The sequence below is a fragment of the Myxocyprinus asiaticus genome, chromosome 17, assembly GCF_019703515.2.
Source record: "Myxocyprinus asiaticus isolate MX2 ecotype Aquarium Trade chromosome 17, UBuf_Myxa_2, whole genome shotgun sequence".
NCBI lineage: Eukaryota > Metazoa > Chordata > Actinopteri > Cypriniformes > Catostomidae > Myxocyprinus > Myxocyprinus asiaticus.
In genome coordinates this window covers 39,597,953-39,625,207 of record NC_059360.1, presented here as the reverse complement: position 1 = coordinate 39,625,207, position 27,255 = coordinate 39,597,953, and the positions used below count along the sequence as shown (strand labels likewise).

At 36.5% G+C, this 27,255-nt stretch overlaps 1 protein-coding gene across 1 annotated transcript; it reads left to right on the top strand.

Annotated features, from left to right (window-relative positions):
* The first annotated feature begins 397 nt into the window (after positions 1-397).
* On the top strand, positions 398-27,255 carry LOC127455436 (gamma-aminobutyric acid receptor subunit rho-2-like). The gene is made up of 9 exons (XM_051723350.1): positions 398-921; positions 6,437-6,543; positions 16,656-16,723; positions 18,260-18,483; positions 21,897-21,979; positions 22,077-22,217; positions 22,989-23,141; positions 23,248-23,456; positions 25,458-27,255. Exons 1-9 carry the CDS (start codon positions 797-799, stop codon positions 25,767-25,769), a joined length of 1,422 nt encoding a protein of 473 aa, XP_051579310.1. The 5' UTR covers positions 398-796; the 3' UTR covers positions 25,770-27,255.

Here is a 27,255-nt window from a genome sequence, read left to right as displayed (position 1 = left end):
GCTACACATGATATATAAGATACACATATACATTATAACATTTACAAAAGGACCAATTATTACATTTTCTGCTATCCACATGCTATGAAAATTTCAGTAGCAAGGTGTGCATATTTGCTTGCACATTCTTCAAATTTCACACATCATATGATCTCATGATATCTACCTCCACTAACCTCACTTTTCAAGGTGGACGTCAAAAATATTAAGGCCTATGGTTATGTAATACACAGCATTTTAACAAACGAATATTCACGTTAGTTTGACTAAAGTGAATCAAACAGTTATTCCGGATTCTCTGGATTGCATTGACACCATGATGAGTCAAACAGAATCATGTGTAATTGCAATCCGCCTACTGTACATCACTTAAAGGATGTGTTTAGTGGTTGGATTTCACTTAAGCATTAGATTTGAAAGCATGCCTAGTCTTTGATGCAGAGCTTTTTGAGGTCATATGTGTCTTTCTAATCCCTCTTTTCCTCCAACCGTACAAACAGCCGTGGGAAACGCGCGTGTGCGCCGCACGCCGCTGATGCCACGTGGTTAAAGCGGCGGTCAGAGCGCTTCCAAACAGCTGTGCTGCAGATAACCAATGGCAAACAGAAGACACAGCGCGCAGCTGGCCGCAGCGCTTACATTTAAACCGTCGGACACATCGCGCGTGCCACAGCGATGCGAAGTGCAGCGATTTGAGCGCAGTAAACGGAAAGATGCTGCCTTTCGCCTGCCGCCGCGTTCATAGATTAAGATGGATTTCAGGACACACCTGTAGATTTTTCACCTGCTCTGCATAATGCCTTGTCTGAGACGTTTGCTGATTTTAGCGGTCTGCCTGGGCTCGTTTGGGGAATGCCGAAATAAGCGCGCCACGAGAGAGCGGAGGTGGACAGGACCCGTGGAAACTCAGAAGCACGGAACGTAAGTGCCAGCACTGACATTTTCTCAAATCAGAAATCTTACGGCACTCAGATCTTCAAGAGCCAATCTTCGACTGCCATCTGATTGTAATGATGTGAAATGCATTTAAAATGCAAATTGCTGGGCTCTCTGTTTTGTTTCGAGAACACTGAAGATTAAGACTGAAAGATGTTGATAATGTTGAGGATAAAATATATATAAAGATGCTGATCATGATTACTATGGTGTGGTGATGATCAATGTGGCAATGTTGATACTGAAGATGGGAGAACTGTCCCTCAGTATACAGAACTTATAGATAATATTACATTTGGGAGTCTTCTAATATGGATGTTTATTGGCTGATAGAGATATATAGCCAATATATTACTATAGATAATACTGTTTTCTTTATTTAACAACATTTAATGATGGCAAATGAGATATGCACAAATTAAATGACATGAAGTTGTCTTTTCATCTGACATTCCAGGAATGCTTCAGTTAAGGTTTCAAACAGTGTCAAACAATCTACATTTTCACACAGATAATTATTAAAATGTATTTCCAATGACAAAACAAGTACATATGCATAATTATATGCATTTGGGAGAGTTACCTATGAATTTTAGGGTTAAATGAAGAGGCTGTTGCAGAGCTAACACTTCTGTTAATCGGCCATCTGGGACTCAGGGGTGAGGCCAGAAATCTCCAAATGAGTGGACCTTGGTGAAACAGGGTGGACCTCTATTCTGTGCCTAATTTCATCATGAATATTATGAAGCGTGCCCCTTTCCTCAGCCTTTGTGAGTCAATATTCGCTTACTTAGAGTTGCATAATTACATGTACAATGACAATAATTATTATGATTGTTTTTAACAATTATTAAGTTTATTATTAGAAATGTACCTTAATAGGTCATATTGATGCAATTGTAATGGGGCTGTCTCTGCGTTGTGTCGAATAAAGCACTCGATTGACACCATCTCACGCCTTTGGTGGATTTTATTCTGTTTAAATATATTGAAAAACGGTGGTCAGTCCCAATAATCATGCTCACGCATGATCCACCACAACCACTCTCTCGGCTGGTGCAAACCTTAATCTTTATGTATGAACAATATAGGACAGGCATACAATAATTACACATATTATTTAAAATATAAAGTCTGTACCTGTTTAAACACATTGAAAAGTGGTGGTCAGTCCCAATAATCATGCTCACGCATGTTGTATAATGAGGATGAACATGAAATCAAACATTACTGCACATAAAACATTGTAGCTTGAGAAGAGAGCATACAATACACTTTCATACATGACAAAACCAAATACATGTTGATGTTAACTCCAACAAAATATGATTAATTAAAATATTTTTTCCGGGAGCACTCACCCACCACAACCACTCTCTCGGCTGGCGCGAATCTTAATGACCCAACCGGAACCAGTTTGCTACACAGCACCAGCCAATGGGTGGAGAGTGCAGCTTAAATATAATTAAAGGGTCATACACAAAATTAAGTAAAGCAAATGAAATGGAAAAATGAAATGGCCATAGAAATAAATACAATGAATTCAAATAAGAGATATTGCAATAAACATTATTATAAGACAATTTTCAGTCCTCCTGCTTTTCACAGGTGTTGGCTGGGTTTCCCGAAGCACTAAGAAGAACGTTAGTAGCACTTAAATAGTTCTTAATCTCTATGGTGCATTTCCCAAAAGCATCGTTATCTAAGTAAAAACGTTTGTAAATTAACGAAAGCTTTGAACCACTCTTAAGTTCATTAAGTGCAACTTAAATGTATCTTTCTTGCATCTTTCACAGTTTATCAGAGAAAAAATGACATTAAAAAAAAAAAAATTCTCCCAATTTGGAATGCCCAATTCCCACTATTTAGTACGTCTTCGTGGTGGCGTGGTTACTCACCTCAATCTGGGTGGCGGAGGACAAGTCTCAGTTGCCTCTGCTTCTAAGACCATCAATCCACCCATTTTATCACATGGCTCCGTATGTGGAGGTTCATGCTACTCTCCGCGATGCACGCACAACTTACCATGCGCCCCATTGAGATTGAGAACCATTAATCGCGACCATGAGGAGGTTACCCCATGTGACTCTACTCTCCCTAGCAACCGGGCCAATTTGGTTGCTTAGGAGACCTGGCTGGAGTCACTCGGCACACCCTGGATTCGAAAATCGTGACTCCAGGGGTGGTAGTCAGCGTCAGAACTCACTGAGCTACCCAGGCCGCTGAGAAAAAGTGACATTGAATAAATTATATTAATATATTTTGATAATTGGAAAGCCATTATACACTATTTTAGAGGATAAAAAAGTGTGAAAAAATCACATTGAAATCAACTGGCAGTCTCCACAGTCTGCGCATGCAACGTCATAGGTCTAAATAAATGAGATAAATCTAAATTTACACACAATACAGTATAACGTTTTATTGGCCATATTTGATTATCATAACGATGATAGCAATTGAAAGATTTTCTTATTAAACAGATTTCTTTAGACATATGTGAGTAAAGTGACCCTGCAGTTTAAAACATAAAAAAATAGGCCTAAATAAATGAATACAATACGTTTATCAAAGGAGGTTAGAGTGAGTGTGCAATGAGAGATTCCCTTCATTCTGTTTAGAAAGGTCTATGAGTAGTTCAGTACTGATGTCCATTTAATCCTGTTCTTTGTGCATCTGTTCAGTTTCCAGCCAAAAAACTACACAGGCTACGTGAGATCCCTTTATTATGATGTGATGCTCATCGGGTACATTCACATTACATGCACTCCTTGCATCACTTTTATTAATCTCTATAAGCTGAGCAAACATCTGAAACCCTGTCTTACCAAAGCCCTAATAATTTATTTAATTGAATTCTGTAATGGTTAATACATTTCGGCACCTCAACAAGGTTACAAACAACATCCATGTTTGTTAGTATTTCCACATTATTTTCATTTTGAGAAGACAAACACCTGGACATATTTGCCAAAGTGATCAGCACCTTTGGACCGGACAGATCCCGTAACAAAGCACTTAAGTTTTATTTTATAACGAGCGATCTACGTGCTGGTTTGGGAAACATGTTTTACTCCATCTTAAAATAACGAACGACGTCAGTTAAGATGATCGTAAAAGCTTAAGTTGCAAAGTTGGTAAACCCAGTGTTGGCTATTTCCCCAAAGACCGAATCTTTAAAATCTGACAACTCTCCTTTGCCTTGCGTTCTGGGCTTCGTGGAGCTGCTGCAATGTCGCAAAATATTTCTTTTGATTAGTAGTCTATGTAAAATAAGAGGTCTGGTGAAAAACGTGAGTGAATCAGATGTTCTATTTAACAACTGTCCTATAGAGATGGGTTATGTTACATTCAAATGGAGGCTAAAGAGCAGACAAGCATAGAAGAGAAACTTCTTGTTCAAGAACCATTTCTGAGGTTGTAGCTACTGAATTATGACACATATGACAATTCACCTGTCATCCCAATGTCCTTGCATCCTGAGATGGTCTGAGACCATATTCAGCGTTCTCATAGACAACACTTTTCCTGCAAATTTTTCCCAGATTAGAACTCGTAAGAACTCGTCATGCGTATGTTCGTGAGCGCCAACAAACCTCTAAACACACAGCGAATCAGAGACGCGCATCAACGGCTTCTCTTTCGTCTGTTTTCAAAATATGATCAAGTGTGCTTCTTCAAATGCATGTATTTGTGTCTAACAACGTTTCTTGTCATTTGTCACACCAAGAAGTCTTAAAGGTCGCCTGCCACACAGTTGCGGGTAGATGACGAGCAAAAACCCACAAATTTCTTACCCTTCCATGTCATCTACAGAAACATCTACCACACTCCTACGTCAAATAATAATAATAATAATAATAATAATAATAAATTAAGTGAGACAAAGCGTGGATACATTATCTTGGTGCTAAGTGCGGTAAGCGGATCTGTTTACAGGCATGACTGCAGAGAGCTGCGCAGTGCAGAGAAAATGAGCGACTCGGTAAGAAGCGCACCGCAACCCATTTCAGTTCACCATAATCATATCAATCTTCAAATTTTTCCAACTATATTTATAACAGGAATATGATGATTATTTTGCATGTGAGCTATTTTGGGTGCGACAAAATGCAGTTTCTTTTTATTTGCAAACTTATATTCCTGCAGTTTTGATTGGGTGGACCAGCCGTCAATCTGGGTGGACTAGTGCCACTCTGGCCCTTATGTGGTCTCACGCATGTGGGACGAGTAATCGACCAATGCTTATAAAGTGACCAAAGAGTGAACGATTAAGCAGCCTGGCAGATATATCGGTCTTTCACTAATTACATGCATATGAGAATGCTGATAGAGACTCTTATTTATATGATCAGAGATAACAGTATTTTTCATCTGAACTGTGGTGATGTAGAAATGAGACTGGTGATGTTAGAAAACATGTTGTGATGGTGACATGTAACAACATTGTTTCACAGACTCATGTTTCGACCACCTTTATTAGCCTGATTCTATTACGACAGCAGAGTCCCATAAATGAGGCCAGAGGCTGGGGTGCAATTAACATGACCTAGACAGATGATACTTCCACTGAACCGAACATGCACCGCTGGCGTGCTGGAACTGGTGTTCCTTACTCAGACAAAAAGCCACGTGTCACGAGCACGTTTCTCCCATCTGCCAAGGACTGTACATTGGCACAAAGCTGTCCTGGCAAATAGCTAACATGGGTACAGCCTCTTGGGTTTCATAACTATTGAATGAAAAAAAAAACAATGTTCAGAATTAACATTTCATTACAGTGCATAAACCTGAAAATTTGCATGAGAATATCCAACAGTACTTCTGTAGACAGGGTGCAAATTGTGGAAAGCTGCCTCTGTCTGATGCACTCTCAACAAGAAATAAATTACAAATGGCAGGAAACAGTAGGGAATGGTGTCTCTGTGTTGTTTTTGTCATAGACAGACAGACAGACAGACAGATAGCACATGTACTGTAACAATTGCACATATTTTATATTGCACAGTGATTCACAGCAAGCCCTGAATGGATGTGTATTATATTGCACATTTATTGTTAATGCATAGCTTTTACCAGAAGTAGTTACATTTAAATTGTATCGAAACTTAATGCACAGGTCACTAAATATCACTGAATAAATAGTTTGGTTATATTTTTTTCTACTTGCACAAACAATTCATGGGAACCAGCATTTGGGACACATCCGAGTGTCTGTCGATAAGATCTACTGTAATTTGAAACAGATCAGTCAGCTACAGCTAGTTCATGCTGGCTGAACAGTTTGTTGATACAAGCGCCATGCATGATCTTAATCCGTCATTACACTTTTGTTTCTGCATTTTCATGGAAATTATTTAAACGTCATTGACTTTAAGAGTTTAAGCTGAATGTTTTGTGTAACCTCTGATAGATTCTACATATCAATAAGGTGTATTGTCCAAATTCATGATATAAGAGGCTGATCAGAGTTTTCGTGCCTTTTGAACCCTTTTTACAGGTCCCTGGCGAAAAAGCCACCAGACGTGACAAAATCGAGGAAACTGAAAACGGAGCAGTTGCTGAAAGTGGATGACCATGATTTCACCATGAGGCCAGCATTTGCAGGTTAAATAATAATTCTCCTTAGCATGGACCAAATTTAAATTATGCAATTTCACTTCTGAAATTTCAGTGTAACAGGTTTGATGTCAGCATCTTGCATCAGAAATTGAATTGAAGATATGTCAAAAATAAGACAGTTGTACTTGGAGAAAAAGGAATATAAAAAAATCTCAACATGCTGTTGAGAAAAGGCAATCAAATAATTATTAACACCCTTTTTTTTATTTCTTTCTTTACGTATTTGCGTATAGATCTCTACTATATTATTTTAGCCCATGCTTGTTGTGTTTTCACTGTTGCACATATTTAGTATGTACCACTGGAGAGTATCCAGGGCAGTTATCTGACCAGCAGGCATACAATCTACATTGGCTCCCTCTAGAGGGATAAACAACCTTCCCATGAAGCACTGTAGAGGCCTTTAATTAAAGCTGGGCTTTAAAGTTTAACTGGAACGCACATTTTGAGAATTAGAATTTAACTGTGCAGGTGTTGTTGAGTTTCGCTATTATTATGTGATTTATAGCCATGCAGTCGCCTGTATAGTGTATCATATACCACACTTACATCAAATATAATGTCTTAAAAGTGTATAGACATAACGTATATACAGTGTGGTCTAAAAGTCTGAGTTAACATTGAGAATTTATTTTATTTAAACCTGGGAATAAAAAGTTTTAATATTTTGAAGAATTTACATAAAATAAAAGTTATAATGTAAATTGCATCATCACTTTTTGCACAGACTTGTGGAGTTCATGGAAGCTATAGTGCATGCTGTCTTCAAAGCAAAATGAGGGCCTAACAAACACCAAGGAAATTATGAAATTCATGTAAAATGCTTATTTAATGCTGATTATATCATAATGAAAAAATGTTGTTTAAAAGTAGAAAAGAATGCAAAATAGAAGCATTTTCATAATTTCTCACTCCAGCTTGCATGGCAATAATGTTCTCTTGTGTTGGCCAATGATGTTATTTCACATTTAGAATAACAATTGCAGGCTAGAAAAAAACTCATCATGCTTTGATTTAATAAATGCATTCACACGCATTTGAACTGACCTTGATTTCCCATATCAGACAGGTTTTTAAGCTCTAGGCTTGTCAGATGGAGCTCCATACACTGTGCTCAGGCTTTTTACGCAAGTTTCATAAGATTGTCACTATGATCAGTGTTTGGTGAGATAACAATCAATCAGTTTTCATAGCAGCAGCTGGATGTTTGCACAGATTGCTCCTCTGGGAAGATGGGATTTTTAATGCGGAGATTTCTTCTAGTCTATCACGGCTTGAATGGTATTAAAGGATGATATAAGAAGGAGCTCAAGTCTTCTCTTTGTACAACACTTAAAAGTTTGAGCAGTCAATGCAAGGAACAAGTGTAAGTTCTTCTGCCAGGCCATACAGTACCCTATACTTTTTTAATGATGTGTTCCTATAGAGAACAAAGGGGAAATGCTCCATTATTTGATGCTGTTCTCCTCCTATGAATAGAGAGTCTGAAAAGTCACTTGTTTTGGATGCTCTGACTCAGGCATACGTTTGGGAATTGGGATTTCCTCAGCAGGGGGTCACAGCAAAGGGAATGAAAATAGCCCAAATGTATTCACCCCCACACAGACAGATTCAGATCTGACATCTCCGTCAGTGATGGATTGTTGCATCTGTTTTACTGCGGAAACCTTCACAATATGATGTAATGAGTTCATAACTGTTGTCAAATGTCAGTGATTACTGGCATTATAGCATTTTCATCTAGACATGCTAAAATACACTGTAAAGATATATAATCTGTAGCTGAATTAAAGCTAAAGTGTGTAAGTTTTGATGTAAAAAGACTTTCTTCTATTCCAGCTTAATATGCAACCATAAACCATTTTTAGGTTGATTTCCCTGACATGTGTTAACAGTGTTTCTCCATGGCACTTGTAAAACATTGCTTTGATCAGAGATGTGGCTCAGTGGGTATGGTCATGACACATAGGAGCCATTCGAGTCTGGCCTGGGTCATGTCCCAGTTCACTCACCCCCCCCCCCCCAAAACATTGCTTGGTCTTCATACCAGCACAGTGACAATGGCTTAACCAATGGTGTGAGTTTGAGGCAGGATTATCCGTTTCCCGACCAATGGAAGGCAGGATGAGTGTTCAGTAGGCTTGGGATAAATACCGTTTTCACAAAATCTGAAGATTTTCTCGATCATTATCAATATATATCAGAATTGTTTTCAGATACGAATAGGGCTGCTCGTTGCACAACAGTCTTTGTCTTTTCGTACATATTTCTCAACACAAGTTTGGCAAAGTGTGAGTGGCAGGGTTGATTAAAGTGGTTTGCGTACCGGACGCGTCTGGCGGATGACGGCGCATTTTGAAATAAGAAACAATTATTTTCTATGAAGGTACGTACACACACACCGCTGGCTCGCCGTCTCCAGAGGCTGTTAAAAATTCTGCAGTGCCACGAAGCTCAACACATTTTTTTTCCATTAAATGCGACCCAAATCAATATCAAAGGACAAAGATTATTTACTCTAGTCATTACTGGATGATTTATTGTGTGTTAGTATCTTTCTTAGAGCTTACAAATTTATTTTCATTTACAAGTATGTCTTTTTATGGTTTGACAGCTTGAATGAAAGACCTGTTCAATGCTACATACAGGGAAATGGAATAATAGACATCGGCATTTCTAATCGTTCAGTTTGGACAGTTACACCAGTTTCTTACACTAACCTGCAAACTCATCAATGTCACGTTGCTCATTCTTGAAGAAGTACAAACACCTTCTGAACTTTGGACTGCCATCAGCTCGTAATGTGTGTGTGATATCTGTGCTTTGTCCATGCCATGAACGGCTTCAGTAAATGTTATGTTGCCCCCTTGTGGTCTCCCAACGCTATTACGTCAGACTACATTGAATGAAATGCAATTAGCAGTGAATTAAAAGGCTAGATTAGGCATCTAATTTAAATGCCGGCTGATGTTAATATATCGATGCCTCAAAAATGTATTGATAAAAAAATGCGCTGATCAATAATTTATATATATATTTTAATATTTTTGACATCCCTAGTGTTCAGGATACCCGTTATTTTTGCAGTGAAGTTTGGAGATGCTAGTAAAGTACAAACTTCAGCTTTAATAAAGGTTTTGTAAATTAATGAATTTGAGAAAACTGTAACATTGTAATATCACCAAAGGCTTTGCTGAGAAGTCTTTGAAGGGACTTATTAATTTGGCTTTTTTTGTAAGAGTGAATCTGTATTGAGTTTTGCAACATTCCTTTCCTCCTGCGCATGCTCAGTAGTTTGAACAATATATTGAATCTACTTAGCATGTGCAGGAGAAAAGCAACTGAAATTTGCTGTCGCTTAGCAAATAAAGATTTTTTGGCTATGTTTAAGATATAAGTTGACTCAGGACACGACTAGTTAAAGGAATAGTTCACAAAAAAATGTGTGTGTGTGTGTGTGTGTGTGTGTGTATATATATATATATATATATATATATATATATAATAAAAACATAAAATTCTGTCATCATTACTATCCCCTTATATAGGTTTGTAAGAACTATGACTTTCTTTCTTCCATGGAACATAAAAGAACAGCCTCAGTCACCAGACTTATTCCCTAACATTCTGCCTAACATCTTTTGTGTTCCACAGAAAATAAATAAATAAATAAATAATATAAAGTAAATTATGACAATTTTCTTTTTGCAAAAATTACACAATAATTGAAAAAATATCTATATTTGATAAAACACAAACTATTTCCTAAACTGTTTTCATTGCATTTTTATAAACATTACTATTTTATTATGTACAGTATATCATATTAAACAATGCCTTTTAGCATGCCTTTTCTTGTCAAATTGAAGTATTCTTTATAAGCAAAGAGGCAAAAGGTAACTCAGGTACTGTATAATGTGCAGTGTGTACTGCAGAAACAAGATTTACTTTAGAAGCATAAGAGAATTGCTAATGCATGACTGCAGTTTTGTTTTAATCCAGAGACAGCTAACTGATGGTGCATAAAGCTTATGCCTAATCCTGTGCAACGGGAGTATCGCTTGATGTACATAGAAAACATTTAGCACTCACTGTGTGTATGTATTTCTTCATGTGTAGGATTACACACATTAAGGATTTGTTTCATGTTGTATAATGACAACATACTGTATTCTTCTGTCTGCAGATTTACATAGAGAACACATGATGTAAAATGGTGCCATCAATACTATTATTACACAACTCTCTGGAATACTTGATTATGAGTGGTCATTTGTGAGATTCAGCGGTCCGAAATTTGTATCTAATGATGGCTAAACTGTATAATCAACCGTTATCCTAGGTAAAATATTTTCATGTCTCTCATATCACTCTGCAGTCTTTTTTTGCACATAGTAAAATAATTTAAACTCAAATCAATATTTAAATGGCATTTATTAGTTAATTTGCTAAGCAGGTTTGTAAAAAGCAGGATAATATACAGTCATCCAGTCATTATCGCAAAATAAACCCCTTTATTGCAAAATAAAGACAGACCTGGTCATCCTGTCTAGCTTTATGTTGCAATAATGACTGGTACTGTAGTGCACATTATCCCTTACCTATTAACACTGAATTTTACTAACTTTCCAAGAAATCAGGAAAAATCCAACTGAGCAAGCAGCATTCTCTAATAAGATATGAATTGGACTGAAAGATAAAGAGATATTAAGTATCTCCATGAAAAATACAGTAGAAAATGGATTTACATAAAGGTGAGATCTCTGACTTTCAGCAAAAAGGATCAGTTTTCCTTACTAGATAAATCAAACCACATGTGAAACTGAGGAAAACTGTAATTATATTACAATTTGTTGCCTCTCAGTCTCTTTCTCGCTTTCTCTTTTTTTTTTTTTTTTCCATCTGCTAAAGACTTAAGCGGTCCTCACTGATGGGTTTGTCCATCTGGAGGATTGCTCTGATATAGACCTGGGCGCTCTGGCTCTAGTGACGAGATTAATCTGGCAGTGGTTTGTGCTGAACGTCCAGTCAGCCAACCCCGTGGATTAGCACATGTAACAATCCCATCATGCCCCACCCTGCAGACAGCTGGTTTAAAGACTACCAACTAGCCAAATATCACCAGCAATCAACAGCTGAATGTAGTTGCCTCAGCAACCAAAAAAAAACCAAAAACAATTATTATTATAAAATCAACTTTGGAAAGGACGATTTGATTGAATTATATTTTATTCATATCCTAAGTATACATAGTAGATACATTTGAAATGAATGGTGCAATATTTTATTTCCTAATTAAAAAACTTTAACACTTGTTTAGTACTTTTGAAAAATCTGTTTCATTTTACATCAGGCACCATGAGTAGGTCACCTCATGGGGGCAGACATATTAAGATCATATGACCAGCTGAATACTATTTGCTTTATCTAGGTACCCCCTCTGTTATTGGACACTTTCATTTGTGGAATAAATTAATCATGGCTAACTGTGAATATACAGACTGATCCCACTGAAATCGGTCTTTCAAAAATTTGAACCACTACCCCCAGTGGCCAAAACTGAAAGTGTTGTTGAACTCATGGGCACACGTGAGTTCCAGTTTCCAGGTGAAATGTCCACAGAGTGGCGCCAAAAGTAAGTTGTATGTTTAGTTGTAAATGATGTAATACCGTCAACAGGAATGCATATTTTAAGCATACGCCCTAACCCAAACCCCAACCCTAAACTAATAAGTAATTTTAGAGGGAAATTAGGTGAACGCGATTTTTGTCCTGGTTTCCATGGGACCAGAACCCATGCTAAGATGACTGCCCTATCATCCATCACAACATAAACAAAAAATACTGAGTGCACCTTTCAAGCTGAATGTGTAATTTCTACACCACTGTCATCGCCAAACGGAAATGCAAAATTAGTGACTGTTTTCAAACAGCTTTCCCAAACATTCCACCTTCTGCCATTGGTTGCCCAAACAGATCCCCAAACAGTCCCCATCCCAAACTGAAGCCATTGGATGAGCCAGTATTGCTATGTGGGTGTATATTCTCAAATAAACGCTAGACAGCCACAGGTCGGTCGCATAGAGTGGATTACAGCCTCTATTTTCTTGTTTTATTTGTTCCTTTTTTCCTTTGCAACACATTATGTAAATAAGAGAAGACTTTTCTCAATGTTTGAGATGAGATTTTGTTCATGCCAACACAAGTGCATGGTGTCATTAAAACTGAAGGAGGACATACCAAATTATAAAAAAGTGAATTACAGTGATAACAAGGAAAATAAAAAATGGCACTTCATGTCAAAAAGGTTGCTGACCCCTGCTGTATACTAATATTAATTAAATTTAATTAAAATATGCTTTACTTTCAAACACAAAGTTATACATTTCTTCCTCCATTGGCAAATGATTTTGAGGAAAAAATACTTCACTGGAGACACACAGTGTGAAGGATTTTTTGCGATATATTTTCATCATAATTCACCTGCTTGCTTGCTGGTATTTGAAACCAGCTTCACAAAGAAACACTCCCTTTAGCAAACTCCCTTCGCTCTCTCTTTCTGTCTCAATCTCCTTTTTTGTGAAGGCATGGTACTATATAAATAGTGTGCAACACACAATTTGAACATATACAATATGCACAGCATAAAGTGATGCCTGATATGCAGACCTGGTGTTATTTAATATTATGCAGTTAAATTCCATGGTTACTTAATTATTATTATCTCTGTCTTCACTTTTATTTATAGGACTGACTATAGGAATAGTTCACCCAAAAATGAAAATTCTCTCATCATTTACTCATGCTCATGCCATCCCAGATGTGTCTGACTTTCTTTCTTCTGTAAAAAACAAACGAAGATTTTTAGAAGAATATCTCAGCTCTGTAGGTCCATTCAATGCAAGTGAATGGATACCAAAATTTTGAAGGTCCATAAGGACATAAAGGCAGCACAAAAGTAATCTATGAGACTCCAGTAGTTAAATCTATGTCTTCAGAAGCAATATAATAGGTGTGGGTGCGATTTGCATTCTTCGTGCATATCGCCCCCTACCGGGCAGGGAGGAGAATTTATAGTAAAAAGTACTTAAATATTGATCTCACTCACACCTATCATAATGCTTCTGAAGATATAGATTTAATCAATGAGTCTTGTGTATTACTTTTATGTTGCCTTTATGTGCTTTTTGGAGCTTCAAAATTTTGGTTGCCATTTACTTTCATTGTATGGGCCTACGGAGCTAAAATATTCTTCTAAAAATCTTTGTTTGTGTTGAACAGAAGCAGTTAATTAACAGTTAAATATAATTTTACTTACAGAATTGCTTCTCAGTCAAAACCAGACAGAATCAAATCTGCATTAATGCATCATATCTAACAATAATTCAGTGAAGACGTGGAAACAACTGAGAAATGTACTTTATACCTCTAATAATATTCTCCTTGTACCTGGATTAGTCGTGCATGTATATGTAGTAATTATACATAGTTGTTATAAAGGTCTTCATTCAGAGAATGCAACATCCACAACGGGCAATTAGGCAAAGCAATGTGTGATGCAGAGGTTTCCTTCGGGATTAAAGCACGTTTCATTTTTTCAGGCAACATGTAGTTCCAAAAATGTACTGTGATTAAACCATTTGGCCTTTAGTTTCAAGAAAAAATTATCAGAACAAAATTAACTGGTTATCAGCATTTAAAAAAAAACAAAAAAAAAAATTCGGATACGTTCTGCTAAAACTTTCGTTCCTTTTTGGTTTTCGTTCCTTGAACTGTTTTTAGTCCCTGGTTATAGGTGACTTGGTCAGCAAAAAAGTCTAGCATTTGGATTTTGGTTTAGCCCAGATGTAATGAGGTAGCCTTGTTATGGATGTAAAATCATGTGAAACATATGCATAACTAGATTATATTATAGTTTTTGCTATTTAACAATTAGAAAAAATTGCAATTTTCACTTAAAACTTTTCCAGCAGTAGAGAGTGCTACAAAAGTGGGGTGTAAAGGTGCTCTATGGTTAAGGATTCAAATTAGTCAAAAATGCAAAGTAACCATGGCACTAAAATACATTAAAAATGTAATGAATGATAGCGAGACAGCCAGACCCAAGAGTAGAGGAACAGTTCAAAGGATTTATTAACAGTAATAAGCAGTCACTGGGTTGAGAAATGTAGAAAATCCCAACACCGGCTGCAGCAGCGGGAAGCGATCTCCAGTGGCGTGCGTGTCATAGTCAGGCAAGGGGCAGTCTGTGAAGAGCGTGTTCGTAGGATGAGTGTGTGCATTGTGGAAGTCAGGAACAGACTCCATTGAAGCTTAGTGAGATGCAGAACAACACCCAACAGAGATGAGCAAACTTAACTCCCGACACGCGAACGGAGACAAGGTATCCTCTGTGGAAGACCAGCTGACACACAGCAATACTGAAAGGCAACCACACACCCGACAAGCAGGCAACTAACAGATACATGAGACAGGACCAACTAGGTAGAGAGAGAGTGAGGTTAGTACCCAACATCAAACAACAATCTAGCAAAGATACTGAGAACACAACGGGCTTAAGAAGGGAGTGAATTAGGGGAGAACAGGTGTTGCTCGGCACGCTAATCAGTGGCATGATCAGCGTTCCCCTGGGAATAATCAGTGTTCCCATGGAAACGCTGATCATGCATGCCAGCTGCGCCTGTGAGACATGAGGGAGAGAAAATGACAAAACAAACCGACAAACTCACAGGAGCCATGACAAAAAAGCTTTTATTATTCCATGACTGTAGACAAATTTGGGAGTATTAAATGTTTTCTCTACAGCCATGTGATAATAAAGACATTTTTAATGTAATAAGAATGCCATGGTTTGAAAATTAAATGGCTTATTTAATTTTCTCTGCATATTAAGATGGGACAGGATAAAGTATTAGAATTACACACTTCAACTTTAATAGTAAAAACCTGGAGCATCCAAGCACAAATGCCAACTACTCTGAATCAGCATTTCTTGATGACTTGAAGTGGTGGCTATACTGAGAAATTAAGCAGTATAACTCAAGGTCATCCTTATGGTTTCAGACCCCCAACTGGCAGCAAGGGGTTGATTAGTTTGGAGAAAATCGATTTTACCTAGGAGCTGTGTCCTTATTTTTGCCGATTCATGTGATATGAAAACCCTCGATTGTACATGACAGGGAAATTGACTGGATGGTTCCAGTGGGTGCTGCATGTGAATACTTATACAGATGAGTATCTGGATTACATAAGCGAATTTTGAAAAGTCATCTCTGCGGTTTGCAACAACAGGACTCTGCATCAAATGCATTTTCTATATTAAGTAATGCTTGCGCTTTTCATGAAGGTTTTTTCATAAGTTATATGTTGTTAAGTGACATGTAATGGCAAGTTTCAGTCGTGTCAGAATCATTTTGAGCATCACAGTTTAATCCACCATTTACCATCTCCAGTAATCTCGTCAGATTACTAAAAGTACAGTGGCAGTGGAACGCACTGGAAATCTCATTTTGAAACTGTCAGACGTTCTTGCATCATCCCTGTCCATATGTACAGTACAAGCCATCCCCTACCAATTAACCTGAGTGTCTTACCTTCTGAGTGACAGATACCCCTATTACTCTAATCCTGATAAAGAGCAAGGGTTTATGTTGGCTACACAAAACAAGTGGAGTTCCATGTAGGGTATCAAAGCTGGAGTTGTGGTTGAATGCTCCGTAAGCAAGGCCTGTCCTTTGAGAGCTAGTGCTCCTTACAATCCGTCAGATGTCAAAGCAGCTGCTAAGCCCTTTGTGAACAGATCAGGCGGAAAGAAAAGAAAGGAAACAGATTCCGATCTATGCATGAGGATGTATTTAATGATGCTAATAGAAGTCTTAGTAAACATGGTGCTAATTAAGACTGGAATGAAGCTGTCAAACTCCAATAAACAATGAGTATTATGAAAAATGAATGTGTGACGTGCAAAAGAGGCCATAAAGCAGTATGACAGATAAAAAATGGGACATTTGTATTTTAATTCATATACTGATAAACAGAGTTGTATATTTTGTATAAATGGGTCAAATGTTTTTTTGTTTGTTTGTTTGTTTTTTCAGGCCCTGCTATTCCAGTGGGAGTTGATGTACAAGTGGAAAGCTTGGACAGGATTTCAGAAGTAGATATGGTAAGTCTTCCTAAGCAGTTCCTGCTCACATGTAGTGTTCAATTTACATTACCAATGTAAAACAAAATTTTAAAAAAGAAATATATATATATATATATATATATATATATATATATATATATATATATATATATATATATATATATACAGAAATAATTGTATTTTATTTAAATATATTTATTACAATTAAATACATATTTTATATAATAATAATAAAAAATAAAAAAACATTTAAAAAAAGCTTTTTATCGAGTTCCTGATATTCTTGATTGACACTCATGAAAACATATCCAGCAAAATATACTTTATACTTTTTTTTCTTGTGAAATTAAGGTGAAATATACCTGGACATGTTCTTGACAGGTTTCATAAGATTCACCATCACTTATTATTACTGGCTTTATTGCAGTTACTGTGTCCCACCAGGGTATTCTCAAAAAAGAGATGCTGTGTCTCTGATGGGAGAAACTTTGATCATGAATCATCTTTTTACTTCTGCTGTAACAGTATATGGCACCCATTCTGTCGCTATGTTCTTATGTTTTGGATTTCCCTCTTGGTAGAAGCCTTTGTGTGATGTAACAAAGAAACTGTGATGCTATTGTTGACCATATATAATTACTGGCGGCTCCGAATGTTTATGGTTACATAATCAAAAGAAAGAATGGAGGAGGGATGGTCTGCTAGAGTGATTTAGAGAGGCATAGCCGTAATATGGAGGATCAAGTGTTGCAGTCAGTCTTTGCATTTAAAACAAACTACAAAGAAAAAAACATGTAAGATATCTGACAGTATGTATCAAGAAAATCTCTTATAACCTTTCAAAAATATATTGGGGTCATATTTCATGGCAAAATCAAAAGAAAGAAAGAAGAAATAATATTTTCATAAAGATATAAAGATAATTTAGCCTTTTAGGACCATTAATATTTTTTTGCATTTTGGCATTATTTCCATAACAATTAAGCACATAACCCCCACCCCACCCCCACCCCCCAACACACACACACACATTCTCATTATCATAATGCAACAAATATATTTTAAATATATTTACTATAATGCATGAAAACAATTATATATTATTTTAATTGTTAAGTATTTATAGATCATGGTAGTTTCATTAAACTGTACTGTTTCACACTAATGACAATTAAGCTCAGAGACCAGGTTAGAGAACAGGTAAAGAAAAGGAAATGGTTCATTGACAATAATAGAAATTATAAAAACACTATAAGTAAAATGACGCGATATGGTAAAGAGAAAGAAAATGTCCTGAAAATAATGTCACAGATTAAAATATCGTAATGGTTTTAAAACATGCTTTATTTTTGTATTTATTATTATTAAAAAAAAAAATAATTTTGGAGGACCATGTCTTGGTGCTAATATATACATGTGTCAAAAAGCATGGTACAGTTTCCTGTACATAATCTGGATTAGCAGAATAGATCATTAGATAAATATTTGGCTGATATAGGAAATTATTATTACACTGTAAATGAGCTTTCAATAATTTCTTCTCCAACTTTTTAGGACTTCACTATGACATTATATCTGAGACACTATTGGAAAGATGAGCGCTTGTCCTTCGCCAGCACCACAAATAAAAGCATGACTTTCGACGGCCGTTTGGTGAAGAAGATCTGGGTACCTGACGTATTCTTCGTCCACTCTAAGAGATCTTTTATTCATGACACCACCACAGAAAATATCATGTTGAGAGTGTTCCCTGATGGACACGTTCTCTACAGCCTGAGGTAAAAAAAAAAAAAAGCAACAAAAAAAAAGCAAAAAAGCAGATTCCCAACACTAACATTTCTGACTTTTAAGTGAGGCATCATAATTCCAATTATGTGCAAGTTATTTATATATGTGTAGAGTTTAAATGTATTAATTGATGCACTTATAAATATTTATTATCCCTTTCATATTTTTGTATACATTGTGGGAATTTTGTAAATATTTTTTCAGTTATTTAGCAGTTACTACAATTCATTCTGATTGTGATTTTACAAAAGCATTTTGCTGGGCTTAGGCATTTGCATATTGCTGCGGTGTTAAAATTAGAACTGTGCTTCTGGCCTGTGATGTTTTTGCCATGTCTTTTGTGCTGCGAGTTAAAAATTAGGCCAAGCTACCTGCGTACAGGCTATAATCAAGGGCTAACGTGGAGTTCAAAGTCAAATTTCAGGCAATGTTCTAGCTCCAGGGAAAGTGTAATTATTGATGGGACTGTCCCAGATTATTTCCATTGCCAACAAATGATGGACACCTATGAATGTGCGGTTGATTTACTACAGAGAACATAGGAAAGAAATATGGAGGGAAAATTAGATGAGCCTACTGTAAGTAGCGGTTTGATAAATGCCATTCTGGACAAGCATTACTAAGCACATTTACATTTCATTTACAATCTACTTAAGATACAGTGCGCAAATCACTTTATAGAAAAAATAATAATAATTATATATATATATATATATACACACACAGTACTGTGCAAAAGTTTTAGGCACTTTGCATAGTGAGGATGTCTTCAAAAATAATGCCATAAATAGTTTTCATTTATCAATTAACATCATACAAAATCCAGTAAACATAAAAAAAGCTAAATCAGTCTCAGTTGCTTCTGTCACTTTATGTAATCTCAGACTGACACGATGTTCAGTGGGGGGATTTGTGGGGGCCATGACATCTGTTGCAGAGCTCCCTGTTCTTCTATTCTAATCTTTTCTATTTGCAAAGTAACGTTTGGGAGTCTAACATTTATATTTCGTATTGACACACTAAATCTGAAGATATAATTAACCATCTTAAGACAAATGATTTTGTGAAACATCTTATGTGCCTAAGACATATGCATAGTACTGTATATAGAATATTCACAATATATTTGTGATGATTTCACTGGAGATATACAATTAGCAACATTGTGAATACTGCAATATGTTTAATTAGTGTTGCAACAACTAATCAATGAAATCAATAATAATCGATAATGAAAATAATTAACAACTAATTTAATTATCAATTAGTCGGATATGTTCTTTGTGCATTTAGAAACTTTGTCAGTTTCGTCAATTTATAGTTGTGAAAAATGTGTTTGCGTGATAAAACCTGTAAAAATGGTGGAGACATTTTGAAGCAACTCACCTTGGCAACCTGCCCATATTAGACTGTATGCTTATGATTCATCATAATGAAAATCATAAGCATACAGTCTAATATGGGCCAGTTGCCAAGGTGAGTTGACAGAGTGCTTGTGCTGGTTAATGCAATTGAGAGTTGTTTCTCTCCAGTGCATAAATTGCATTTTACTGTCATCTTCTATAATATATAAATGTTAAGAATTCAAAATTAGGTGTGTATTTCCATTTTGCAAAACGGTTTGCCTTTACCACAAGCGAGTCTTCGTTAAACTTCACTGGGCAAGCGAGTAGAACGTATGTATTTGAGTAAATCAGTCGCAGCAGAGTAAGGGTGCACAATCATTTTGATTAAACTGTACCCTACTGTTTGATAAACATTGGTTTTGGACATCAAATTTAGTTTTAAATGTCACCGTAATTGAAATCCTACCTATAATGAAGAAATAATATTTTTGAAGGAAAAGAACTGTACAGAGTCCCTTACATTTATAGAATAAAGACATTACAACATTCTACTTCTTACCATTTAACACTTTATTTTCATTTATAATTGTGTGGTTTAGGTTATCCTGATGCTTTTAATTAAACTATATGCAAGTTATACTGTAACGTTTGTATTTGTAACTTTTTTATACACAATGTAAAGCATACAGTCATTTATGCTTTTTAAATAAATACATTTTATTAAAATACAGGGAATTTTTTTTCTTCAGTTAATTGATGAAATAATCGAAGATTAATCGATTATCAAAATAATTGTTAGTTGTAACCCAAATTTTAATGCACTTTTTATTTGGCCATTAAAATTCCTAAAAGAATGTGTCAGACTAGTTTTTCGATCCTTGCTCGCAAGTATATGGTTTGTTAGTCAGATGTTTATAGTTTGATAGAACAGTCAGCGCCTATGACTTAATCTTCATTTGCAAAAATGGCATTAGTGTTTGCAAGTCCGATTCATTTCAGTTCAGTGAATCAGTTCACACTGTCAGTATTTTCATGTATTTAAATATTTTAGTAAAAAATATGTAAGTAAATATTTCTCTTTATTACTATAGGCTATTTTGTTATATCAGTGCATAAATGCAACTGACTAAATATTCAGAGTGGGAAAACATGCCTTGATTATTTTTAACTATAGCCTATTTTTACTTGCATTATTTTGAATCTATTTGGCTAAAGCTGAAGGTCGTTTAAAGGAATGGTGGTTCCTCTGAGTGAAAAAAAAAAAAAAAAAAATCACTGTTTTAAGTCATTTCTGACTGAATGCATAAATACTGACATATACACTCACTGATCACTTTATTAGGAACACCTGTACATTTATTCATGTGATTATCTAATCAGCCAGTCGTTTGGCAGCAGTGCAATGCATAAAATCAATCAGATACGGGTCAGGAGCTTCAGTTAATGTTCACATCAACAATCAGAATGAGGAAACAATTTGATCTCTGTGATTTCGACCGTAGCATGATTGTTGGTGCCAGACGGGCTGGTTTGAATATTTGTGTAACTGCTGATCTCCTGGGATTTTCACGCACAACAGTCTCTAGAGTTTACTCCGAATGGTGACAAAAACAAAACACATCCAGTTAGCAACAGTTCTGCGGATAGAAACGTCTTGTTAATGAGAGAGGTCAACGGAGAATAGCCAGAATGGTTTGAGCTGACAGAAACTCTACAGTAACTCAGATAACCACTCTGTACAATTGTAGTGAGTAGAACAGCATCTCAGAATGCACAACATGTCAAACCTTGAGGCAGATGGGCTACAACAGCAGAAGACCACATCGGGCACTTTATTAGGACCATAGTGTTCTTTATTGAATTTACTCAAAAGCTATATTGTCCAACCCTAATCATTCTAGGCAGCTCAGAATACTTCCCCTCACATTGAAAATTCCTTGGCTTTGGTAAAAAAAAAAAAAAAATGGAATAGGGAAGTGTCTGTGAGGACTATGATGGAAAAAAAATCTGAGAGTTTCTGTATTCTAATCAGCATTGTACTTGGCTCTTGTGTCCAGGGTGACGGTAACAGCAGCCTGCAACATGGACTTCAGTCGTTTTCCACTGGATTCACAGAGCTGCTCTTTGGAATTGGAGAGCTGTAAGTGAATCACTAATTTGTGTTATTTTTAGTGCAGCACATGTTCAATCCACTCAACCAGGTTAGTTTTTTCCTGAATGGGATCCCTCTTTTCTAGACGCCTACACGGATGAGGATCTGATGCTGTACTGGAAAAGTGGGGATGAGTCTTTGAGTATAGATGAAAAAATCTCCCTCTCTCAGTTCCTCATACAGAAGTTTCATACTACCTCTCGGCTGGCTTTCTACAGCAGCACAGGTAATGGGGGGATTGTGACCATCTGGTTAAAGGGATAGTTAAGTTTTAAGTGAACTATCCAGTTCTATTAAAATTATTACTAATTTATTTTACTATTTTCTATTACTCTTCTGGGTCCCACTTTATATTAGCTGCCTTTAACTATGTACTAACATTAAAATACAGTACATCCAGTGTAATACAGTGCACTTATTGTGTAACTACATGTTGTTCTGCAAAATTTTCACAAGATTCACATTTCCTGCTACTGAGGTTAAAGTACGGGTAGGTTTAGGGGTAGGGTTAGGATTTAGATTAGGGTTAGGGTTTAGGGGAAGGGTTGGGGTAGGGTTAGGTTTAGGATTAGGGGTAAGGTTAACAGTGTAACTGCAGACGTAATTAAATGCAGGTACTTTAAAGGTAAGTACAATGCAACAACCTGTATGGGCATAATAAGTACATTGTACATAGTAGTTAAAGACGCCTAATATAAAGTGGGTCCCAATTCTGTTTGGTGATGTTATAATTTTACACTTTTTTATTATTTTAAATAAAATTATTTTTGTGGAATTGTATATATTAAAGGTGTGCTTGTGCCATCTTTCTTTAAAATGAAAGCCACATGGTATGGTATTTTGTTATCGATGCAACAAAGTTCATTTTTAAATGTGGCTTAAGTGTCCAAATACTTCTTGGGTCTGCTGTATGGAGTCACTTGGTAAATATATGACTTATGTCCATTTGCATTCTCTCTCTCTCTCTCTCTCTCTCTCTCTCTGTCTCTCTCTTCAGGATGGTACAACCGCCTGTATATAAACTTTACGCTTCGCCGCCACATCTTCTTCTTCCTGCTGCAGACTTATTTCCCCGCTACGCTTATGGTTATGCTGTCCTGGGTGTCGTTTTGGATTGATCGCAGAGCTGTTCCAGCCAGAGTTTCACTGGGTAAGATTACCACAAATTGGCATTTGTGCCACTGGCATTGCTTCCTGTGCCATGTAATGCTGTCAGGTTTATACACATCTGAACAGGTTGTGCTGATTTTATCCAGGTATCACCACGGTGCTCACCATGTCCACCATCATCACTGGGGTTAATGCTTCCATGCCCAGAGTCTCCTACATTAAAGCTGTGGATATTTATCTGTGGGTCAGTTTTGTGTTCGTGTTCCTGTCAGTCTTGGAATATGCGGCAGTCAACTATCTGACCACAGTCCAGGAGAGGAGAGAGCGCAAGCTCAGAGACCGGGTTAGAGAACAGGTAAAGAAAAGGAAATGGTTTGTAATATGGTTTATAATAATAATATCCTCTCTCTTTTATTACATTATACAGGAATAGTTTTAAAAATGAAAATAATGTAAATTTACTCACCATCATGTTATTTCAAACTAGTATGACTTACTTTCTTTCTTCCATGAAACACAAAGTTTAGCAGAATGTCCCATCTGCTCTGGTCCATAAAAGTGTAATGGCTGCTGTCAAGCTCTAAAAATTAACTAAAAAGCACCATTAAAAAAAGTGTTATATTCAGCCTGCTATTCGGCCCTTTTGCTGTCAAATTAACCTGTAAGGGCAGTCTTTAATTCTGACCTTAGAAAAGTGGGGATATCAGATTTAATAATGACAAAATTTCAACCTATATATCAGGCATTTCTGTTTTCTTCTCCAATGATTTTGGGTCACTGCAAGTGTTGCCAGGCCTATTAGCTCTGCTCCTTCCTGTGTATGTATATTGTCACAAACCTTTAGTGCCAAGATAAAGAAAAGCATTGCAAAAACAAGACACATGCTAAAATATGGAACATATTTAATGCCTCTTTAGAGCTGTAGAGCACCAAAAAATACAATTTTAAAACCAAGCTCACCACCAATGGGACCATCGCCATGACCTGCTCACTAGCGCTCCCTGTTGTATATAATATGGCGTGTCAAGATGTGCTACGGCAGATTAGTCTCAGCCTCAGACATGGACCACCCACAGTCCGTTCTCTAACCGTCTGATGATTTTTTTAGTTTTATTGCTTAATGAACAACAGTGACATAATAGACAAAACAAAACAATAGTTATAACTAACCGTCTGGTGATGCACATAGCAACCAAAACAGGAAAACACTTTCTCGATCAAATCTAACTGGCTGGTTTGATGGAACTTCCATGAGTAGATGGACACAGGACATTTTATCAGTCCGTTTGGAAGCCGAGTTGTGTTCATAAGGTTCCGCATTGATAAAATTCCCCATATCTGTCTTTTATTATGGTATGATACATCTCCGATAAACACCCTGTGATGACAAAACCAACTGTGATTGGTCGTTTAACATGTCAGTTAGATGGCTTTTCCTGTCTAAATGGGCGGTTCACCAAGTTTTGCTGAAGTGCAAAAACTTTAGTTACCGCAGAGTGCAAGATTTTCAGTGAATCACCCAGTAAAATGTTCCTCTCTGTCGTAGCTCTCAAATCTCATTTGCGCTTTTGCATATTTAAACTTGCCATATTAAATACAGACTTAAATCTTAGGTCTGTTCCTCACACAAAGCTGTCATTGGCTTTAGATGACTTAGAAACATAAAGAAAAAGTCATATAGACTGATGGTGATGTCATGTCGGAATTACCGTAATTACTTGTAAAAAGCGCTCACGTCTTCACAGAACCTGTAATTACAATTTGTAAACTCTGAATTCTATGAAAGCCGTTTGAGGTGTAGTCCTTGAATAATGTATAACGTGCGAGGAAGGGCAGCTGGTGTAGTTTCAAGTGCCCCCCTTGGGAGTTCGTGCCCTAAGGTTAGGGATGTGTATAGGGAGTGGCGGTACTGAATGTAGTGATATTTTGCTGTTATCGACAACAAAGCTGTTTTGGCCACATGAGTGTTACCAAGTAACCTACGAGCTCCAAGAACGTCCTCAAGAAGCTCAGAGTAGAATTTCCTAGTTGCCATTTCTTATTACTCAATTACAGTAATTGTGACACTGTGTGAATGCAGCATATTTTATTACGTTTTTTTGCCATTTATGGAGCTTGACAGCACCCCTTTCCATGTACTTTCATTGTACAGAAGAATAGCACCTGGGACAATCTTCTAAACATTTCCTATTGTGTTCCACAAAAGACAGAAAATCCTACTTGGGAGAACTGTTCCTTTAAGGGCTTTTGAGTAATGTTGATAAAGTAGTCAGCCATATGGTCATTAATGCCCCTTATTTATGAACAGTTCTCTCTCTTTGCACTTTTTCCTCCTGCGGCGCTTAACCTGTTCCAGTCATTGCCCTGCACCTGCGGTATGTCCCACACCAAGACCATGATGTTGGATGGGACCTACAGTGAGGCTGACACCAACAGCCTGGCAGGCTACACAGAGGCTACCATGGTTCCAGACGAGGTGGTTCCGGAGAAACAGGAGCATATGGTGGTTCACCTGTCGATGAGCAGCGAGTCCACCACCACTAAGAAGAAGGGCATTCGCGCCTTACGCATTATGCAGAATACGCATGCCATTGATAAATACTCCCGTATGATCTTCCCGGGAGCCTATATAGTTTTCAACGTTATTTACTGGTCGGTTTACTGCTGATCGTGCTCTCTTTTGGACTTGAAGTTTTCATAACTATCATGCTGACTCTTTGATGGACATCAAACATTGGTTCACATGAAACCAAACTGCAGTTACCTTTGTCACTTTTCATGCTTAAAAGACTGGTAAAAATGGAAAGACAAGACGTGTAATTTAGGAGGTTTGTCTTTTTCAAATGAGTGCTTAATTTAGGCCTTTCAAGTTGAAAATTACTTCTAAAAGACTTATCAGATTTTGTACGGGCTTATGTGTTTTCTCTTCGTGTTCACGTTATTTGACTATTAATGATACTGTATGCACAGTTCAAGAAAGCTGAACTGATATTAGCTTCTGTTTTAAAGATGCACTAAGTAAGTTTTTACACTTTGATACCTAATGAAATGTTATTAAATGAAATTCTTAATTCTTCTAATCAGATTACAGTTACTGACTTTCAATTAAAATAATTATTTTAAGTACATTTCCTGGGTTACACATATTTCTGAAATAATATTATGTATAATACCTTTAAAATATGTTCATATCTATCTCTGTGACAACTGAAGTGTGTTTGACAGTGAACAAGGAGGAAATATAGACATTTTGAATTTGTTGAGTATAAAAAACAAAACTTACCTATGAAAAGTGTTTTAGAAAGTAACTTTAAAGTAATCAATAATGTGATTACTTTCAGATGAAGTAATCTGTAAAGTAATCTGATTACAATTTTAAAGATGTAGTGAGTAATTTGTAGTGGATTTCTTATTTGAGTAAATTATCCAACACTCCTCACCAGTCCAAACAGAGTAAAAATGACTAAGTAAAAATTACTTGGTGCACCTTTTAGTCTATTTATTTGTTCATCCACACAATATCCAGTTTATTTCATTTAGGAAAGAGAGTGTTCATGCTAAGGCAATCACTCACTCACATAATGTATCATATTTAGCACTAACAAGATCCTGACAGTTTGTGGTAAATATGGCTGCGTGTGTGTGTGTGTGTTTGCACATGTATGTGTACTTGATACGATTACATTTCACATTTGAAAAATAAATCACTTGGTCTTTATTGCTCATCTGCATGCATGTTAGTTTACTGATTTTACATTTTAGTATGACATTAGTCATACTCCAATATAAAACCTACAGATTTGCCATTATACCTTACAAGGTTGAGTATACAAGCTTGTTCAAGGTGAGTTTGAAATGCATATAAACATTCTTGAATACAACTTCAAACTGCCTTGTGCAACACTAAACACTGACAACAGACATTTTGTTAACTTTGTCTTTTGGTGGGACAATTTTAGTGCACATAAAGGCATTACATGCAAAATTTTAAAAAAACTTGTCAATGTAAATTTAAAATACTGTGAACTGTACATGTGCTTGAAGTTCTTGTTTATACTTGTTTGAAAGATAACCAAACTATCACATCTATGAAGACATTGCTGTTTCTGTAATTGTTGACAAGTTAAGAATGTACAATGTGTTGACCAGAAAAA